The 19,722-nt window shown below is 41.7% G+C and overlaps 1 protein-coding gene across 2 annotated transcripts; it reads left to right on the top strand.

The window, feature by feature from the left end:
- Positions 1-239: 239 nt before the first annotated feature.
- zranb1b (zinc finger, RAN-binding domain containing 1b) lies at positions 240-18,443 on the top strand. Of its 2 annotated transcripts, none has more exons than XM_063874141.1 (10): positions 240-611; positions 2,002-3,056; positions 6,781-6,968; positions 8,614-8,767; positions 9,604-9,675; positions 11,047-11,245; positions 11,957-12,077; positions 12,445-12,574; positions 15,707-15,936; positions 16,354-18,443. In XM_063874141.1, the coding sequence occupies exons 2-10, from the start codon at positions 2,096-2,098 to the stop codon at positions 16,570-16,572; spliced, it is 2,274 nt and encodes a 757-aa protein (XP_063730211.1). In that variant the 5' UTR covers positions 240-611; positions 2,002-2,095; the 3' UTR covers positions 16,573-18,443. The 2 variants fall into 2 exon arrangements, with proteins under 2 accessions (XP_063730211.1, XP_063730213.1); XM_063874143.1 differs by having other exon boundaries at positions 249-414.
- Positions 18,444-19,722: the final 1,279 nt, after the last annotated feature.

The following is a 19,722-nucleotide window of genomic DNA, read 5'->3' as shown; positions in this document are numbered from 1 at the left end:
GTAAGTAACTGGAGTCAGAGCATAAAATAAGATAACATGTAAACTGAATTTGTCGCTGGTATTACTATGACATTCGAGCCTGTTTTGATTTCACTGAGCCTTTTAACAGTTGGAATGAGAGACGTAGAATCTGATTGGTCAGAGTCAAGGGATACACAAAATACAACCAATCAGATTGGTTGGCAGATTCAGGTGGTAAATCCTGATCCTGCCCCTGACTGTAACACGGCCCAAAGCTCTCTGCTCTCCCTCGTAGTGTATTTTTTAGCTCTGACTCTGTTGCTTCCCTTCCCCTGTGCCGCCATTAAAGCCCGTCAGCTTCGTGTTTGGGAGTCGGAAAAAGGATGAAGATGATTTAAAGCGTCAAAACAACCGACCGAGGGGACGGGACAAGGGGGGGGTTCTTGCTCCGCGGTATGTATGGACCTTCAACTGCCAACTAAACGGCGCCCAAAGAAGTAAATATGCGGTTATTGTCGTCCAAGTGAGAGGAGCCCCAGTCCGGATCGGAGTGGGTTTCTCTGCTGTTGGGGGGGCGGGGGGTTTCGGAGAAGCTCCATTTGTTTTGGTTGCAGTGGGAAACTGAGGAGTATAAACACAGCAAAGCAAAGGTAAGGGATTACGCGATTTTCTTGTAGATTTGATAAGGGCCTCTCTCCAACGAGTACAGGCAGACAGCAGCAAAACATAATCCCGTAATGGTAGCTGCTAGCTTGGCTATAATTCCTGGCTGGCAACCCGAACCACCAAGTTGTCAAGTAAGATAACAAAACAGCTAGATCGCTCCGTTGGTCTGTAAACACTTGCTATAGAGTCAGGGTCTAGTGTGTTAGGTAAGAACTGTCATCTGTTACAGCAGTGGTGTAAAGTCACTAGGTATTTTTTAAATATAATCAAAACAGGTAGTTCATGTTATACTGCAATTGACACATCTGCATAATACATACTTTTACTTAAGTATATTTTGAATGCAGGACATTTACTTGTAATCGAGTATTCTTACTTCTACTTTTCATAAGTACACGATCTGAGCACTTCTTGCACATTGTGTAATAGCACAAATGACACTAGTCGACTGCTCATTTGAGCTGAACTGTTTATTTCTGCTGAATGTATGACTTGTATGCACTAAACGAGCTCCTCGTCACGAGTAAACAGGTTGAACGTGACTACAATAGCTTCAAGGCTAGGTTCCCATAGCAACTTTTTGTCAGCTTTGCCTACAAAGTGTGCAGCACCGGAGGAGTCGCGTCTCTGAATATGTTGAATAACTCGGTGTGTTGGTAAACTTGGAGGCGTGGTGTAAACACAATCTGAGTCAACTCTTCTGTGAGCTGCCTCTGCTAACGGAGTTCACTTTAGCTTATTAGTCTCGTAAATAATGTTCACATTGTAACACCGGCACATGTGGTTTGGATCATTCACTTTCAAATGTGGGTAAAAGGCTTTGGGGGGAATTCAATTTCAGTGCATCAGTAAGTGTCTTAACCAGTCACGCGCCTCCCTGCTGGGTGTCTGGTTTCATATGTCCTTGTCTCTTGTTACCCAGCTCGGTTGTAGGGCACATTAGCCTGGTGTGTATAACTTACAGTATGTATTTAAAGCCAGTGCCAGGTTTTAATACAGCTGCGAAGATTTACTGTTGCCATCCGGCTCCGTCCTGGCACTTTGCTTTTAGGGTTTCTAAACATTGCTCCCTTTGATTTTTGCAGCAAATTAGTGCCAGACCAAGAGCAAACAGAACTGTAGATTTTTGCAAGTGTTTGTCACTAAGTGACCCAAAGGCCTGGGTGATACAGGTGGTTGTAATAAAGCATGATGTTTAAGTTTTGTAAATGCTGTAATATCTGTGAGATTTACCATTGGAAAGCTGAGCTCCATATTTGCCCGTTTGAATGCAGAAACATGTTCATTATGTAGCGTAGTGAAATGTTTATTTTGGCATTCCATTGAAGTGTTTTTCACCAAAATAACCAGTTTTTCTTCTTCTTTGTACCCTAGTGTACTGCTTGTTGTGTGATCTCCTTAAGAGTGCATCTGCTGAGCTGAGGAGCCCTCTGAGCGGCAGGAAGCCTCCCTCAGTGTTGGTGCGACGATGACCGAGCTGGTTGCGAAGTGGGACTGTGAATACTGCACATACGAAAACTGGCCGTCAGCCATCAAGTGCACCATGTGCCGCGCTCAGAGGCCCAGCAGGGGTGCTATCATCACTGAGGAGCCCTTCAAGAGCAGCCCAGCTCTGGATGCCAGTCTGCACCAGTGGGACCCTGCAGGCCTCAGCAACAGCCCAACCCAGGGGGGATCCAGCCTACTTATTTGCCCAGACTCAAGCGCCCGACCCCGTGTGCGCATTACTGATGTACCTGAGACTAGTAGCAAGTGGTCATGCCACATGTGCACCTACTTGAACTGGCCTCGGGCCATCCGTTGCACCCAGTGCCTGTGCCAGAGGCAACACGCTCAACAACAAAAGCATGGGCAACACGCAACCCATCAGGGACATATCACCCAGCACCCACGCAGCCCCACAGAATCACCCCAGAGCTCAGGGTCTGGATACCGTCCTGCTCCCTCAGCCACCACTACAGACCCCTGTGAGGAATATAATGACCGTAATAGGCTCAACACTCATGCACAGCACTGGACCTGCACCGCCTGCACTTACGAGAACTGGGCCAAGGCACTTAAGTGTGTGGTGTGTGACCACCCCAGGCCAAATAGCATGTTGGCTGAACCCATTGAGCTGGCGTCAGAGCCTGAGATACAACAACCTTCCTCAAAACTCATTGAACAGGACAGGGACTACAGGAGGGGTGTCGTTGGGCAAGGAGTAGGGACTGTGGTAGGTGGGGTTGTGGGTTGTAGCAGCAGCCAAAGAAGGTCACCTCCGACCTCAAAACGGGAGTCAGAGGTGAACATGGACTTTCAGAGGATTGAAGTGGCATCAGGTGCTGGGATTGGGATTAAAGAGGAACTGGAGGTGGATTTTAAAAAACTGAAGCAGATTAAGAACCGGATGAGAAGGACTGATTGGCTCTTCCTCAATGCCTGTGTTGGTAAGTTTCAATAATGTAGCATGTACTGCATTTTGACTGTTTTCTCCTTGTGTTTTGTTTTGTTATGAGGGTGGCAATGACTCATCTGAGGGATGTTAGACAGACCAACAGAGAACTGGGCGGCTGTGAAATGGGATTCCCCAGAATTTGTGCGAATACTTAATATGTGTTTACCCTTTGCGTTAGGTAATTGGTTAAAACCCAGTTCAGCCAAGTCCAGGTGATTCTAAGTTGTGTCCTTCTGATGCTCATAAACTGCATATGTTCAGAAATCCCCTGCATTCAGTGAGTGTAGAACTCCCCTGCACGAGCAGCGAGTGCAACCCACACTGTAGACTGGAAAATGTGGAGTGGGAGGGAGGACGAACGTTTAAGAACAACTAGTGATTGTTTTTTTTTTTCCCACTATCACGCTGCTATCTCACTCTTTCTCTTGCCTTCACCATGCCTACGTATAGTTTGTTCTGAACACCCACTCAACCTCCAGGCCTTCTCCTTATGTGGATCTTTGACAGACAATTCTTTTGTGTTACAGCTGACAGCAGAAATGTGACAGCCATGCTTGTTTTTGATATCCCAATGAAGCCCTCTTAATGATTAATAGTCAGACGGTTATTCATTATGCTACATTCCTTAAATGAAAGGGATAATCGGGTCTGAATGTCACACAAACATCACAGTTTGCTACACTTGATCTATTGCTGCATGTGACAGGGTGAATTCCCTCATGCCTGCGTGGCTTGTCCCCTTGGGACCGAGTCTCGTCTGGTCAGAGTGGGTCTGATTTCTCTTTTAGCATATTCAAGTGTTGGCTTTCCTTATCTGATCAGACATTTCTCCATTGTCCCTTGAAGGAAATGAAATCCAAGCCCTGTCCGAAATCACTCTCTATTTGCCAGATGCCACATGTATTTTTGGAAAAGTGTGGATCTGCCGCATACAATGCTTTTCGCGACTGATATCTGCCTTTGGTTTCTAATCTGCCTATGCATATTGCTTTATCTGCCCAACAGCAAGAAACCCCGTAACATCCAGTTGACTGTCTTTATAAACAAAAAAACAGGCAACAATTATTCACATTTGAGGAGAATCATTTGGAAATTCTACTTGATAAAATCACATTTTATTATATAACTGTGTCCCCCTCCTACTTGCCAATAAAACCACAATGCAATGTCACAAGCTGATATGCAAATTTGTCAGCCTACAAAAGGAGATATTTTTAAAGTATTGGGCAATAGCAATGACCCTTGCTCCTATATTCAGGATGACCTTATATCAACTCCCTAAACTCATCTGGTGTGGCTTACATGTGTGGTTACACCCTAACAGGAAAAGCTTGGTTGTAACTTTTAGCTTTATAAATGGCTCTGGATCATATAGGGTCAGTGAGCCCACACACACAATACCAAATCACTTTCCTCGCTGTTCTGTGATAATGTCTGATATACTCTTCTTATTTTATTAGTCATTTTGCTCCTGTAAATTGGGGAACCCCTAGAGATAGAATACAAGAACCTCTGGTAAAGCTGTCTTATCACTAGGTTTTGGGACTGGGTTAAAATACATTTTCACTCCTTGTAAAGATTGAGTCCTCAGTACTTAGTTCCTTAGTTACATCATTTCCTTCGTCTGCAGTGCAGTTTTCAGTAGTGAGTGATCGTATTGTGTAACTTGAGAAAAAGGAGGCAGTTTTGTACACTCTTAAAAGGAAAATGATTCCGACAAAACATTCACAACCTGGCTTTTGCCCAAAGCAACTCACAAATAAACCCACTCGTTGTGGAAAGAAGTGGAAATAAATAAAAACAAAGGGTATAAAAAAAGCCCGCTTTTGCTGTCGGAGGAAGAAAAGGAAGACATAAGATAGAGATGTTGTTGTTTTATCTTTGAAGCACTGTGTTTTTAATGTTCACTGTGATGGTCATGCTGGTTTTCCATGCCATAAGGTTCAGGAGCATCACAGAAAACACCTGCTAGGCAGAAAAACTTCCAGTGTATGATAGTTTTACAGTACCACAGGCTATTGATCATTTTCCTTTGACAGAGGTCACCACAGTTCACATTACTGAAAGAAAAAGCATGTGTGGGAGAAAAGATTCCGGCATCACTTAGCCTCATCCATTCCCTATCTCCTCTGTCTTTAAGTGCATGCCATTTTGCATATTTGTGCCGTTTTTGTTCTCTAAAAGATCTGTGGGTACAGTACCGGCTGCAGGGCAACAGGCACGCCCACACTAATGGAGGTTTTTTTTTGGAAAGTGGTTGTGATCCCTCTTCACCACGCTGCTATTGTGTAGTTTCTCTCCTCATCTCTCACAGTGCTAGCCAGCTCCACATGGCACAGCGAGTCCTTCCACCCACTCCATGTCTCTCTCTCTCTCTCTCTCTCTCTCTCTCTCTCTCTCTCTCTCTCTCTCTCTCTCTCTGTCTCTCTGTCTCTCTCTCGCTCTCTCGCTCTCTCTCTCTGTCTCTCTGTCTCACTCACACAGATCATGCAGCAGAGCATTGTGTGTGGTCTTTTGACGCCAGAACAAAAGCTCAACAGTGTGTCATGTTTCAAAAGTACCAGAGAATACTACACGGGCATTTACTGTACATGCTAGAAAAGGAAAGAGACACTTTGTGTTGCTCTGTGGCATTGAAATTAATTTAAGTTAGAATTGATTTGGGATGGTATGATAACACACTTATCCAAATAATTCTCTTTCAACAGATTATACATTTGTATTTATTTCATTGCTTTTGCTGCCTTTTGGATCGCAGTAATGAAGGGTGGCATTTGTGTTAAACCTTCTGAGCTGTCTAATTAATCATTGGACCACCCACATATCCATTTGAGTCGGCTTTTAATCACTGTGTGCTATTGCTTTGGTTTAGGAGTTGAACTAAAGACATACCCAGCTGGACAGTTCACTATTACAGTCAAACACTGCATGCACACAACCTTTATTCAATCCTTTTTACTTTAAGGCACAGATTAATGGCACGGTCTGAGCATCGGATGTGTATGAGTGCATAGGATTACTGTAATGAAAGCTTCACGTGGCATAATAACTTCAAAGCAAACGACTGTAGTATGGTTTATTCTTCAGACGTTCAAATGTGTCTCTACAGTTTGACTGTCTCACTCAATAGATCAGCGCTTCCAGATTGTGTGCGTGTGGTTGACATAAATAGCTTCCGTCAGATGGTAATATTTGCACACCGTTCCAAAAAAGTAAAGAAAAAGCAAACACTGATCTGTCAGATCAAACACATCCTCCAACACTCACGCTACCATCCAAGCCTGGAGATTAAGAGGGGAGAAAATAACTGGCAGATTACAGTGCGGCCCCCTATTGTCTTTTTCTCTCGACTTCAAAGACGGTGAAGTCTCGGAGCTGTTACAGCTGCCACAGAGATAAAGCACATTCTGCTCTCTAAAATGTTATACTTTATGGATGAGTACAGAATGTCCTCTGCACATGCTTGTTCTTACGATGAGTCATTTTTGTATCCATTGATGTGATTTCAATACAGAAATCAACAAGTACAATCATTTAGCATGATGCAAATAGATGCAAGCTCCTTTTGACTCGTCAGACCTTTCGATTTATATTTGACTAATGATGTCAAAATGCACACTGCGTAGTCAGTGCTACCTCGGCAAATGTCTTCTATTAAAATGTATAACAAAAAAAGGTTTATAAATGTGACTTCCCCCTCTCTCTTTGTCTGAAAGGTGTTGTGGAAGGTGACCTGGCAGCTGTGGAGGCCTACAAGTCATCGGGAGGTGACATCGCACGACAGCTAACGTCAGACGAGGTGCGCCTATTAAATCGCTCGTCTGCATTTGATGACGGCTTCACGCTGGTTCACCTAGCCATCCGCTTCCAGAGACAGGACATGCTGGCTGTGTTACTCACAGAGGTCAGTGGAGACAACCAACAGTGAGTCTAGTTCAGGAATCACCTGGCCCGGGTATCCGCTGATGGACGGGAGAACCTTTTCAAATACACTGCAACCATCGACTGCATTCTTTATTAACTCACTATGCATTTTGTCAGATCAATGTGGATCCTTCCGTGCAGCAAATGCAACATCGAAGTTGTTTTGCATCATGCAAATGTGTTTCTCATAATCCCATTTCGCCTGTTATTTAAAAAAAAGACATTCAAAGCCATGAGCGTAACATTTTGGTTTATTTATGAGCTCTAAGAACAATTTGAAGACCAAAAACTGGTTTGTAAAAATTGGAAGGTCTCCAGTGGAAATGACACCCTAGAATCAGTGTTATGATCGCAGCAGTGCTTGTTTCTGGGTCAGCGTCGATGCAGCTTTTTCTTGTGAAGTCTCTTAATCTCAACATTCAATGAGATCAGCCCGGAGGAGTGACACGGGCGAACGGTCTGTAGAGAGGAAAGGGACCCTCTCTCTGTGCCTGCAAGGGAATGGTAGCCGTTCCTTTTATTCACAATGTTTTAAATTATTTTTGCTTTGAGTATTTTGCTAGAAATGTGGGTTCCCTGGTGTGTCTGTGCAACACGAAGGCTCGCTTGTTAATGTGTGTTGTCTGCAGTGTGCGTGAGCTGAGGTTGGCTGCAGCTCGCTTACCGTCAGCACTGTGATCCCAGATTATCTGTAAACACACACCTCTCCTCCCACACTCTCTGTCCCAGTTTTCACTTTCTAAGGGGGTCAGTGAGTAACCGCTGGTTCATGCCCCTGAAAAAGCTTCAAAGCTGACATCTGCTAGAACATCACACATATGTATATATATATATACAGTATAAACACTTCTATTCTGAGGTCAGATTCGTAAAAGTGAAATTAGATCACTGAGTCAACTATGCTGGATATTATATTTCACTTGGAGCCACATTTTCCTTTCAATATACAGCTCTGAAAAAATGTTAAGAGACCACTTAAGCATTATTAGTTTCTCCGGTTTTACTATTCATAGGTATGTCTTTGAGTTAAATGATTATTTTATTTATTTATTTCATTCTATAAACTACTGACAACATTTCTCTGTGTTGGAATTCAACAGAGACTGGAACGGCTGCCATACATGTAGAGATACAGATTTAAGAAAGATGTGGAGTGGTCTCTTAATTTTTTCTGGGGCTGTCTTTGCACAATTCATATTCAGCAGCCATCACTAGCTTAAGCCAAAAGGCAAATACTCTCAATATTATTACTATTATTGGCATCTCCAGGAATTTTCCTTATTTCCGTGAATGTATTTAAACACCAAGACATCTTAGATTCTCTCAGCTCATCGCCCAGTAGTAGTTTAGCATCTTTTCCTCCTTATTTCTCTGTCTCTAGCCTCTCTTAGTCATTTCACACCTCTTGGACCTCTGTGTAGCATGTGATACAGCCTTGGAGCAGTTAAAACATGCGGCTCAACTAACCTAAAAGCAGTTTTTACATCAGCTCTTTCTGTTTTCTGTTTTGTGGTTACTTATCTATCACAATTATTAGAAATACTCCTACCTACAGTTAAAGGCCTGTGTGTTATATTCTCTTTTAAATTAACATTATGCTTCCTCCCCCTATCCTCTCTGTGCAGGTGTCCCAACAGGCAGCCAAGTGTATCCCTGCCATGGTGTGTCCTGAGCTAACGGAGCAGATCCGTCGAGAGGTGGCAGCGTCTCTTCACCAGCGCAAGGGAGACTTCACCTGCTATTTTCTCACTGACTTGGTGACCTTCACCCTGCCTGCAGGTCAGCAGCACAAAAAAATATGCAATTGTCTGAAAACAATAAGCATGACTGTCATAGCATGAATTCCAGAAGCTGTCTGGAAAGTATGGTTTCTGGGTTTTTGTGGCTGACAGAAAAACAGTCTAGCCAACCCCCCTGGCTCGCCAAGTGTGTGACAGAATGCTTGTTTTGTTTACTTGTGGCTTATGAAATTGCTTTTTGTTTGGATGCTGAGGGTACATAATGCTATGGTTGTCTGATTCCAACTGTAGAAGATGGAGGCTACGCCTGGCTCATTGGTCGAGTATTGTTCTTGCATACTGAGTATAACAGCACCGCAACAATGCATGTTTCATGTTCGTCACAAAGATATATTTAGCCAGTGAATCTGTAGAATTGCATGCTGTTTGTGTTGAGCTTCATTGTGTGGAATAGATATTTATGTTCCGGTATGTTGCTGGTGGCTAAGCTAAAGATTTTCGTTATGTGGCGTGGACAATGCGGGCCTTGGCTTATGGCCACTATAGAAAGCCATTCTGTTCAGTTCCACAAAGTCACTGCATTCATTTATTTTAGATGAAGAATAAGCTTCTGTGTTGACAAGAGCACCGAGCATGCAGTGAAAGCCAGTGGCCATTGTGGAAAGAACAAAACATGGTGGCTTGAGTTGAAATGAACCACGACAGAAACACACATTCTAGTTGGCCTTTAAATAAAGCTTAATAGCTAGTTTAAAAAAGATAAAACCATTCATTGCATCAAATATTAATTACATTTAGACTGTACTTTTCCTGCACCTGTGTCATTTATTATAAAGATGTCTGTCATTCAGTATTCTTACCCTTTTTTTGTGTCAGACATTGAGGACCTGCCCCCAGCCGTTCAGGAGAAGCTGTTTGATGAGGTGCTGGACCGGGACGTACAAAAAGGTGAAATATTTACTCTGTCAACTTCCTGACTTTGTGTTGCAGTTACACCAATCACACGCTGTGCTTACATATGGATGCAACTGCTTTGAGAGAGAGAAACCAGATCCAAGGGGACTATAGAGGACAAACACAAAGCCCCCTCACAATGTGTATACTACAGTGGGAAGGCTGCCTAATGCGGGCAGTGATATATAACTTGTAATTTCCCTCTTGCCTGCACAGCGTTTTGCCTGCCTGCTCGTCACTCTGCCAGGCGGTCTGTCTTTATCGTGTGTCGCCATTGCCTCTGCCTTAATCAGCCTGATTGCGTTTGAGGGATTTCTCTGATCCCCTTTGAATGATTGTATTAACCCTCAGTCCACACATGTACAAATATAAACAGGCCTCACTTTTACACTTCCTTTATTTACTTTCTTGCTTATTTGGATGTCCTGTTCAATAAGTCACCGGTGCACAACAATATATTTACAAAGATACAGAAACCCTTATTTCCCCTTGACTCAATCAGACAATATTTACTCTCAACCAAGCTTTCATTCATCAATAAATGACCGTTTGCCCAAAGTGTAAGGAATGGGCTTGTTTTTTATTACTGATTTGTCATAATTTATTCGTTACTAATTGATTTCAATAAAAGATCATTTAGTTTTTTTCAAATCGCTCCGTGACCAAGTGACAAGCTATTGAAGAGCCATTAGACTTGGAAAATAAACAGCTGAATTCCTAATAAAATATTCATAATAAATAGGAAACGCACTCAGATGTAATAAGAAGAGGTGTTTCCTGCTCGTCCAGTGTAGTATTACAATGTCGCATTGATTTGGGTCAGAGGTATCTCTGTGTCTGTCTCGACATCCCCAGACCTCTCTGTTTTGTGGTGTAAATGTAAACCTATTCGTCATGGCAAATGTTTTTCGACAGGTGTGAGGTTTCATTCACAACAACAGTCCTTTCACATGCCGTTACCTGTCTGTAACGTGGAAGAAAAGAAACAGTGACCTCTAAACAACCCTTGAACATGTCTTATTAAATTCTCTTGTCTTTTTTAATGAAAAAAAAATGAAGTCAACAAAAACACCCCAAAAGAAATGAGCACAAAAAGAAACGCAACACCAAAGTGACACTTGTACAGAACAGAGCACAAAAGCAAACCGGTTGAATCCTAATGCACACAAACACACCACATAATGTTGAGCAAGCCTAAAAATCTAATGAAATAAGACAACATTAAGGATAGTGTAACACCAAAAAAGAAAATGCAAAATGATTTCATTATTGTATGGATCCCTCAGGGCAAAATATGTGGTCCCTTTGAGGTTAATATTATTAATAAGACAAACGGTACTAAACTCCTCTTCCGTTTTTCTGCAGAGCTTGAAGAGGAATCCCCCATCATCAACTGGTCCCTGGAGCTCGGGACGAGGCTGGACAGTCGACTGTACGCCCTGTGGAACCGCACGGCCGGGGACTGTCTCCTGGACTCGGTGCTGCAGGCCACATGGGGCATCTATGACAAAGACTCAGTGCTCCGGAAGACTCTCCACGATAGCCTGCACGACTGTTCCCACTGGTGAGGCCCGCATACCTCGGAGTGCAGGGTTTATAGCCCTTTAAAACACAACCTGTGAGCAGCATGACGTGTTGATATCTCAGGCTTGTTTATACCATGTTTAGCAGACTGGAGCAAGCATATTCATCTTGGCAAACTACATATGTGGCATTTTTTTCACATGCGTGTCTCATCCATGTTTGATCTTGCACTTTAAACATTCAAATTGAGCAGGTTGAGTTTTAGTATTTTGGTCCAGCACAAAGAAACAGCTGAAACCTGACATTCAACGGTCTCAAATTATGTTTTGCTTTCTTTGGCATTGCACGACGAGGTTGGAAATTGTGGTTAAGAGGTCGGGATATGTTCCAAGAATCCAAAATCTGGATCGCCGGCTACTGCAGAAATCTGAGACTTTGATCTAGAACTGAGAGGCTTTGAATGGGGATTTAGAGCAGTCACACACATTTTAAAGGAGATTAATGCCCTCATTCTCTAGTGCAAAGTCAGAAGTACTGGGACAATTTAAGGCTACACGAACACACTAGCCAAGTGTGACTCACGTCTATTTCTAAACTCTGGGTTTTGCAGTGAGAAAATTACTATTTAGATATAATGAGTAATTGCCGTGCAAGCTAAACCCCAACAAGGATGAATAGCAGTCACACGCCACAGAGAGGTCAATTAATGTGAACAGCCTAAACAGTATTTGTGTGTGTGTATGGTCTGCAGGTTTTACACGCGCTGGAAGGAGTGGGAGTCGTGGTATTCCCAGAGCTTCGGCCTGCACTTTTCCCTCCGGGAGGAACAGTGGCAGGAAGACTGGGCTTTCATCCTTTCCCTGGCTAGTCAGGTACATGAAAGCAGACACACACATTAAAATGGAGGACAGGAGCTTGATGTGCTTAAAATGTGACACACTAATGATGTATGAATTACGCAAGAAGCTTTACTGCTCTTACCGCAGTGTACTTAATCTGTTATGCCGTATGAAAGTGCATCCTGTCGGTCATCAGCACTTCTCTGCTCTCTGTGACCTCACTGACTAAGTATTTTGGGCGGGTTGTTATTATATCTGGGTGTGAAAGCGCAGTAATTGTGAGTTTTTTTCATGTTTTGACGCTGGAATGTACAGTATTCATGACTCCTTGCCTTGTAGTTTCACTGCGACCCTGTTTTTTAACTACATGTTTCCCTTTGTGTCGTGCTTTCCTTTGCAGCCTGGATCTAGCTTGGAGCAGACCCACATTTTTGTTCTTGCACACATACTTCGTAGGCCTATCATCGTCTATGGAGTGAAGTATTACAAAAGTTTCCGTGGGGAAACGCTCGGGTACACCCGTTTTCAAGGTGAGGAGATCTTTCACTGTCATGACTCGAGTTTTTGTAATGAAATAAAAGTCGAATGTGGATTGCAGCTCCGTGCCAGTGGCCGTATAAGGACTACACTTCTTCTGTGAAATGGCTCCAGCCTACATGTGTCTGCATAGCTCACATAGCTGACATTTCTGCCCCTCTGCACTGTCAGTAATAGCTTTTTGCAACATCTTTCTTTTATTTAAGAAGTATTTTGGTTCTGTGCGACACATAAACATGCCTATTTATAGGAGCAGTGGGGGAGACAGTGTTGTAATTATTTACTTGAAGACTAGTACCAATACCACACTGTGAAAGAACTGTACTACAAGCAAAAGTCCTGCATTCAAAACGTATGTCAGGTCTGCTCAAACTGGTTGTTAAAGGTCACCTATAATGCAAAATCTACTTTTAATGTCTGTTATACATAAATATGTCCCCCCTTTGGAAAGTTTCAGGGAAAAGATTCTCTCTCTTTTTGTCTTGAGCCATCTATATAAAAACCTGCAGATTTTGGCCACTTGTCACAATGTATTTTGTGGGATGTGCAACCATTAGCAATAACCAACCAAGGAACCACCCGCCCATCTTATCACCTGAATGCACCATTTTTGTTTTTTTTTAACCAAACATCTGTCAGCGGGGCGTGGGGGGGAGTGGCAGCTTATTTGCATTTAGATCTACAGACACAGAATCAGCACTTTTGGAAATAGAGGGGTAGAGCTCCGGAAAAAATTAAGAGACCACTCCAAATGTATCTCTATTATATATCTTATAGAACATAACAATAATAACTTAACTCACAGACATACCTATAAATAATATATCAGGAGAAAACAATAATGCTGAAGTGTTCTCTTCATTTTTTCCGCGGCTGTATATGGCTACAATTTTCATGATGTGTTTCGAGTCAAACACTTCAGATGTTTTGTATATATCTGAGACCTATAATGTATCGTGGAGAAAGAGTAAGGGGACCTTTAAATACACAGAAATGCATCATTCTATAATATCATCATTTATTTGACGCATCTTTATCCTGTTCATCTGAGAGAATAACTCAGCATTAATGCAAATACCTAGCATAGTATGAACTCAAGCGCAGTCCTTAAGTCAATGCCTTCCACTGCATGGGGGCTCACGTAAAGGTGTTTTGTGGATGCTGTGATGGGTTCCACACACACATGCAGACACACCTGTAAACCATCAGACCCTGTGAGCGTGGAAGGGGGGGGCTCCCAGTAAAAACAGCCTGGTTTCAGTCTGTCTGCTGCGGGATGTTGCACAGGGGATGATCAAAGTGCTCGGTAATGGACAACCGCTTGTGGTAAAGCCCGCCTGATGAATCCCTGATTTACTGTTGCCAGGAGCCAATGTAAAACACACAGAGGCTGGCGTGCACAGCAGCACCTATAGAGAAGGGGGGAGGGGGGGTGGGGGTGGGGTTCAGCTAAAGTTGCGAGCAAGGGAACCCAGTAACAACAAACAGTTATTACTGGGAGACGAGAGCAGCTAAACTGAACAGAGGCGTGCATTGTGGAACCGAGCTACACATCTATAGCTACAGTCAAAATGTGGTGTAGATGTAACAAAACAGTTTGCTGACCTTTAGTTATTTTGCAGATCAATATGTTTAACTACAGGACATACAACCAGTTCTTATAGTAATGTAATGGTTTATAAAATACCATGCATTATCACTAACTAAACATTAACATTATAACAGTACTTGTTAATCTCAGCAGTAGCTCGACCAACAACATTCAAATATTTGTATACAAGGTCATTGATCTGTAAAAATAATCCCAAACTGTTTCTCAGTAAGTCATTGTTATCTAACAATTACTTAGACTTGTGATACTGTTAATACATTTGAACATATTGCTGATTTGACTTTTTATGGAGTATATTTTCATTTTGTTGCTGATCCTTTTGCTTGCATAACGATAATAATTGCTATACTTTCTTCCCAAATGTTTATTTGTTTCCTTTCAATATTACCCCTCTGTTCACTTGATCAAAAATAACCTGTTTATAGTTAGTTTTATTAAAAGTGAAAACAAAATACAATTAAGTACATTATAAGAAGATTGCGTAATGTGCTGTATTGATTTAGGACCAAATCTAAAGCAGATTTATTTTTCCCTTTTGAAAGTTTGTTGTAATGCATTATTATTGCCACAGAGAGAAGCCTGAATCTGGTCCTGACAAATACCAAAACAATGTTTTTGAAGTGGTAATTAACACTAATTAGCCTGTCATTAGTCATGCGGCTGTGAGAGGGAATTAAATGAATTCTAAATAATTCCGAGTGATTCACGATCCAAACAGTCGTTAAAAAACAAGCCGTTTCTCAAACATTTAAAAGAGCATTGGAAAATTGCACCTCTTCCAATGATGTTATACACTTTATATAACTACGCAGTTTCTAATTGTTTGTCTAGCACGGGTGTCCAAACTATGGACCGGGGGCCGAATGCGGCCCGTGGCCCTCTTTTAATTGGCCCTCAGCAAATGCTTGAAGTGTAATGGAATATGGCCCACACCTGAAACATGTTTTTCTTATGTTGTACTTCTTAAATCTGTAGAAATGATGTATTACATAGTAGAATGCATGTGTTAATGAGTCCAGTGTTCAAATAAATTCAGTCAATTAAAGTTGAAAATGTTCAAACAACTCATAGTTGATAAAACAAAAAGCAGAATAACTTATTCACCTAACCAGCTCGAGATAGACCCTTCATATTTCCCCTTATTATACGCAATCTGAGGCTTCTGTGTTAAGGGGGAGCTGCTGTAGTGTTCTTACAGCATTTTAAAGTTTCAAGCATAATTTACATACATTTGATTGATTTTGCTAACTTATAACTTAACTTATGAGGCAAAATACCTCACCTCTAGTGAGGGGCCCAACCCTTCGTATGTTTTTCTTTATGTAGCAGGGAAAAAAGTTTGGACACCCCTGGTCTAACACATGCATACCTTCATTTAGGGGATACAACCTACTCTTTATGAACTGTTTGAAATGTCTCCCCTCTGCTTCATTTATTTTCATAAAGACACCATTTCTTTATTTTTTGGTATTATTAAAACAGACTCACTGTGTTCTTCCCCCCCCGCCTCCAGGTGTGTACTTGCCTCTTCTGTGGGAGCAGAGTTTCTGCTGGAAGAGCCCCATCGCCCTGGGTTACACGCGGGGACACTTCTCAGCGCTGGTTGCCATGGAGAACGACGGCTTCGACAATCGCGGCGCGGGCGCCAACCTCAACACAGACGACGACGTCACCGTCACGTTCCTGCCGCTGGTGGACAGCGACAGGAAGCTGCTTCACATTCACTTCCTCTCGGCGCAGGAGGTAAGGACCGCCCCCTTTTAGGGTCTAACAGTTGATGTTTGTGTTTTTGAATTTTTCTTTGTGGGAAAATATAGACGCACAGCTTCTATCTTTGACTACACAACATGTGTCTTTATCCACACGGCTAAATCTCAACATGAAAACCAACAGTTACTCTCAGCATTGTGTTTCCATGGTAACACAGTGTCCAACTGTTACCGTGTTAGTGTGAGAAACAAAATGCTCTTAAGCTGTTGCTGATGTTACCAACCTCAGCCACTGGTTAAATATGTTCGTCATAAACTATTGACTTAGGTTTTTTATTCCAGACATGAAGTCAGTTTACTGTTTCAGCTTTAGTTGACACATGTTATTCTGAGTTTAGAAGATCAATATGGCTCCCTCTGACGGTCGTCTCTGTCTCCCCTTGTCCTGCAGATGGGTAATGAAGAGCAACAGGAGAAGCTGCTGCGGGAGTGGCTGGACTGCTGTGTGACGGAGGGGGGGGTGCTGGTGGCTCTTCAGAAAAGCTCCCGACGGCGCAACCACCCTCTCGTCACCCAGATGGTGGAGAAGTGGCTGGACGGCTACCGGCAGATCCGCCCCTGCGCGTCTTTGTCCGACGGAGAGGAGGAGGAAGACGACGACGACGAGTGACAGAACTGAAGCGAGGCGAGGGAGGCGGTCTGCTGGGGGGGGCAGAACTCCTCCTTCTCCTCTATTTTACAGTTGTTTTTTTTCTTTCCTGACACGGACAAACTGTGAAAGCCTTCAGGAAAAGACAGGGAACCAAGAGACCCCCCCCCCTCCCACTGACAGGAGACACTGCTGCTCTTCTAGCACACGCAGGCACTCAGACAGACACCTAACAACACGTGCAACACTTTGCTCGGAAAAACCTGAGACTGACAACTGCTGCGTGACAAAGGGTTTACGAATGCACGAAACGACCTTTTGGATTTGATTTTCAGATGTAAAGGAAAAAAGGATTCTCAGTCCATAGATGTAAATGCATGTGGTTGTTTTAAAAAGAGTATAAGGAAATATACCAGCATTGATTGAAATCAACACTTTATATCTGTTCAGTGTGGGCACTGAGAAAAGCACACTTCCAAATTGATCTTTTTGATGTTTCTTTTTCCATTTTAGGAGTCGGCTTGTTCAGTTTTTTCTTCTTCTGAATGGGCAGGGACAAAGCCAATAAATATTATCTTTAGAAAACCAGAGATTGTGTAATACTAAATGACTTTAATCCTTATTACTAAGCACTGCACATTTATTAAAAACATTTCTATATAAATACAGTATCATTGCTTGAATTAAGGTTGTATATGAAGCTCTTGAGAAAGGGAGATTTTCCCTTTACAAGTCAAATCTACACTCATTACATTTTCGCACACATTCATGTTGGATCTTTGGTTTACCTTTTTCAGACTGATTGAAGTTGTGTGCGTGCGTGCGTGTGTGTTTTTTTCCTTCTCTGAACTTACTCTACATATTTATTGTTTGGAAAGAGCTTTCTGTATATTTTCTTTCTCCTTTTTGTGGTTTTGTTAATTATTCTCTCAATCTTGATGAAGACACGCTGCACAGAAACACTGTTGCTGAGGAACCAGTCATGACCATCAGTGAAAAGTTTACTTGTGTTATTGCGTGTGATTAAGTACCTCATCTGGATGCCTAAAAATCTGGTGCTTTTTCTTTTTGGGCAGTCGAGTGTGAGACACATTTAATGTCAACATAACCCCCCCCCACAGTCACACGTCACAGCGTTGTCTGGTATTTCCTCTCTGTCCCGTTTTTCCCTCATAGCCTTTGTTGTCAATGTCATGGTACACGTCAGTTCACCTCCTCTGTGACGCCTGTTTGTTGTCCTCATGTGAACCCTCCCTACGTTTTTGGTTAAGGTCATTGTGAGACTGCAACATATAAAACCAAAGCTGACAGAAAAAAAACCAAGTTGTCGTTACTTTTTTTGCTGTGATTGTTTTGCATTTAGTTTTTCTCTTGCCATGGCGTACTGTAACCTCTTCCGTGTTTCATTCGACTCATACACGTTCTGAGCATCACCTGTATGTTGCTTTGTATTTATGCAATAGTTGCAGTTGTGTGACTATGATGGTTTGTGGATTTAGGCCTGACTTCACTATACAGAGTGTAACGCAATGAACAGGCAAGGAAAAAATAAAGGAAAACCTTTTTGAATGTCCAACTAAACTGCTTCCTGTCTGATATTCTTAGAAATGCATTCTGGTTTTTCATGTTTTGGCTAATGCTGGGATTTTGTGGGATTCAAAATGTTATAGTATAGTAATTTCAACTAATCATAGAAATATCAAAGTATATTATGGCTTAACATGTTATAGTAAATGATGTTCTTTGCAGTAAAACATAGTACGGTTTGTCAAACATGTCAGAGAATCATAGTCATAGTAGTACTGTATGTCACAAAAATCATAGAATGGTATGTCCTGTAAAAAGTTAAAAAAAGATCCTTTAGTATGTCATAAAAAATGTCATGTATTGTTTTGTCTTTATTTTATTTGTTCAAACAGACGTTATGTGATGATTGTCAAAGATTCAGATTCGCACTACAGCATTTAAACATACATCATCTTCATATCAGAGTGTGATAGAGTTTAGATACTGAAACTAAAGCCTATGTAGAGAATCTTCTCAACCGTAACCCTCAACGTCTGCTACTTAAATGTGTGAATGCTAATGGAGTCAACAAACACATCAATAGTAACAATATACATGTTGTGGACTAGGAAGGCAGAAATAACTACTATTCTCAGGCATTCAAACACATCCCCTAGAGAACATACAGGGAATACAGTGTTTTAAAGTAATGTTGCTTATAAGGAACATACTGTACATAGAAGTAGACGTATTATAATTGATTAATTGAAAACTCTTGGGTGTCTTCAATATCTTCCATATCATGTGACCTTATGACTCCGAATCAATGTAGCATTATGTAACCACAAGACTTGTAGGACAAGCCTCTTTCGACAGGATTTTAATGCTGCTTCTATTTCATATGAATATTTATGAAAATAAATTGCAGCTTTTTTTTATCAGAATCTCTCAGATTTTTTAAAATATCTTCCACATCATGGGATCTTATAAACAGAAATCAATGTAGCATGTTATTGAAATGTATTCCATGTTATAAATTAATATTTGAAACAAATCAAGTGTCACTCCCTTCAATAGCCTTCATGTCCAGTTACCCATCGACTACCGACCCATACCCTATATCATAACTACATTTGGCAACCAAGACATACATCTCTCTATAGGAGTTTAGTGCTTCTTTTATTTGGAATGACTATTTATAGGAGAAAAATCTGCCGTCTCTCTGAAGTATCATTTCTTTTCAATAGCTTCAACGTCATGTGAACGAGCGACTTCAAATCAGTGCACCGCTGTATTATTAAACAACAAGCAGGACACACATTTTTATCTGATTTTGATGCTATTTCTATTTAATATGAATATTATTATACAAATTCAGAAGTTTCTGTGGTTCAAAGCGACGGCTTGGATTTTACACAAGCGTCCTCGGACTGCCAAATTGTGCGACGCAGCAAGAAAAAGCAGTGAGATCCAGAATGTCTGTCAAATATACAACTTATTTACAACACAACTTATGGATTACACTTCTTGTTAAAAATAGGAATGATAGAAACTGTATTTCTAAAAACTTGTTGCACAGTAAACATTTTTTTATGTTGACAGTTCCAGACTTTGAAACCCCTTTTAATTGTGTTTTCAGCAAGTGTTAAACAAATATCCCACACA

This window comes from Eleginops maclovinus, chromosome 22, assembly GCF_036324505.1.
Source record: "Eleginops maclovinus isolate JMC-PN-2008 ecotype Puerto Natales chromosome 22, JC_Emac_rtc_rv5, whole genome shotgun sequence".
NCBI classification, from domain to species: Eukaryota; Metazoa; Chordata; class Actinopteri; order Perciformes; family Eleginopidae; genus Eleginops; species Eleginops maclovinus.
This window is presented reverse-complemented; position numbering and strand designations above follow the sequence as displayed.

Excerpts from the sequence above, each read along its gene's own strand:
- zranb1b (XM_063874141.1), top strand. The coding sequence starts at position 2,096 with ATGACCGAGCTGGTTGCGAAGTGGGACTGTGAATACTGCACATACGAA. Across the intron at positions 6,969-8,613 it reads TGGCTGTGTTACTCACAGAG|GTGTCCCAACAGGCAGCCAA; the intron begins GTCAGTGGAGAC and ends CTCTCTGTGCAG. Across the intron at positions 12,078-12,444 it reads TCCTTTCCCTGGCTAGTCAG|CCTGGATCTAGCTTGGAGCA; the intron begins GTACATGAAAGC and ends TTTCCTTTGCAG.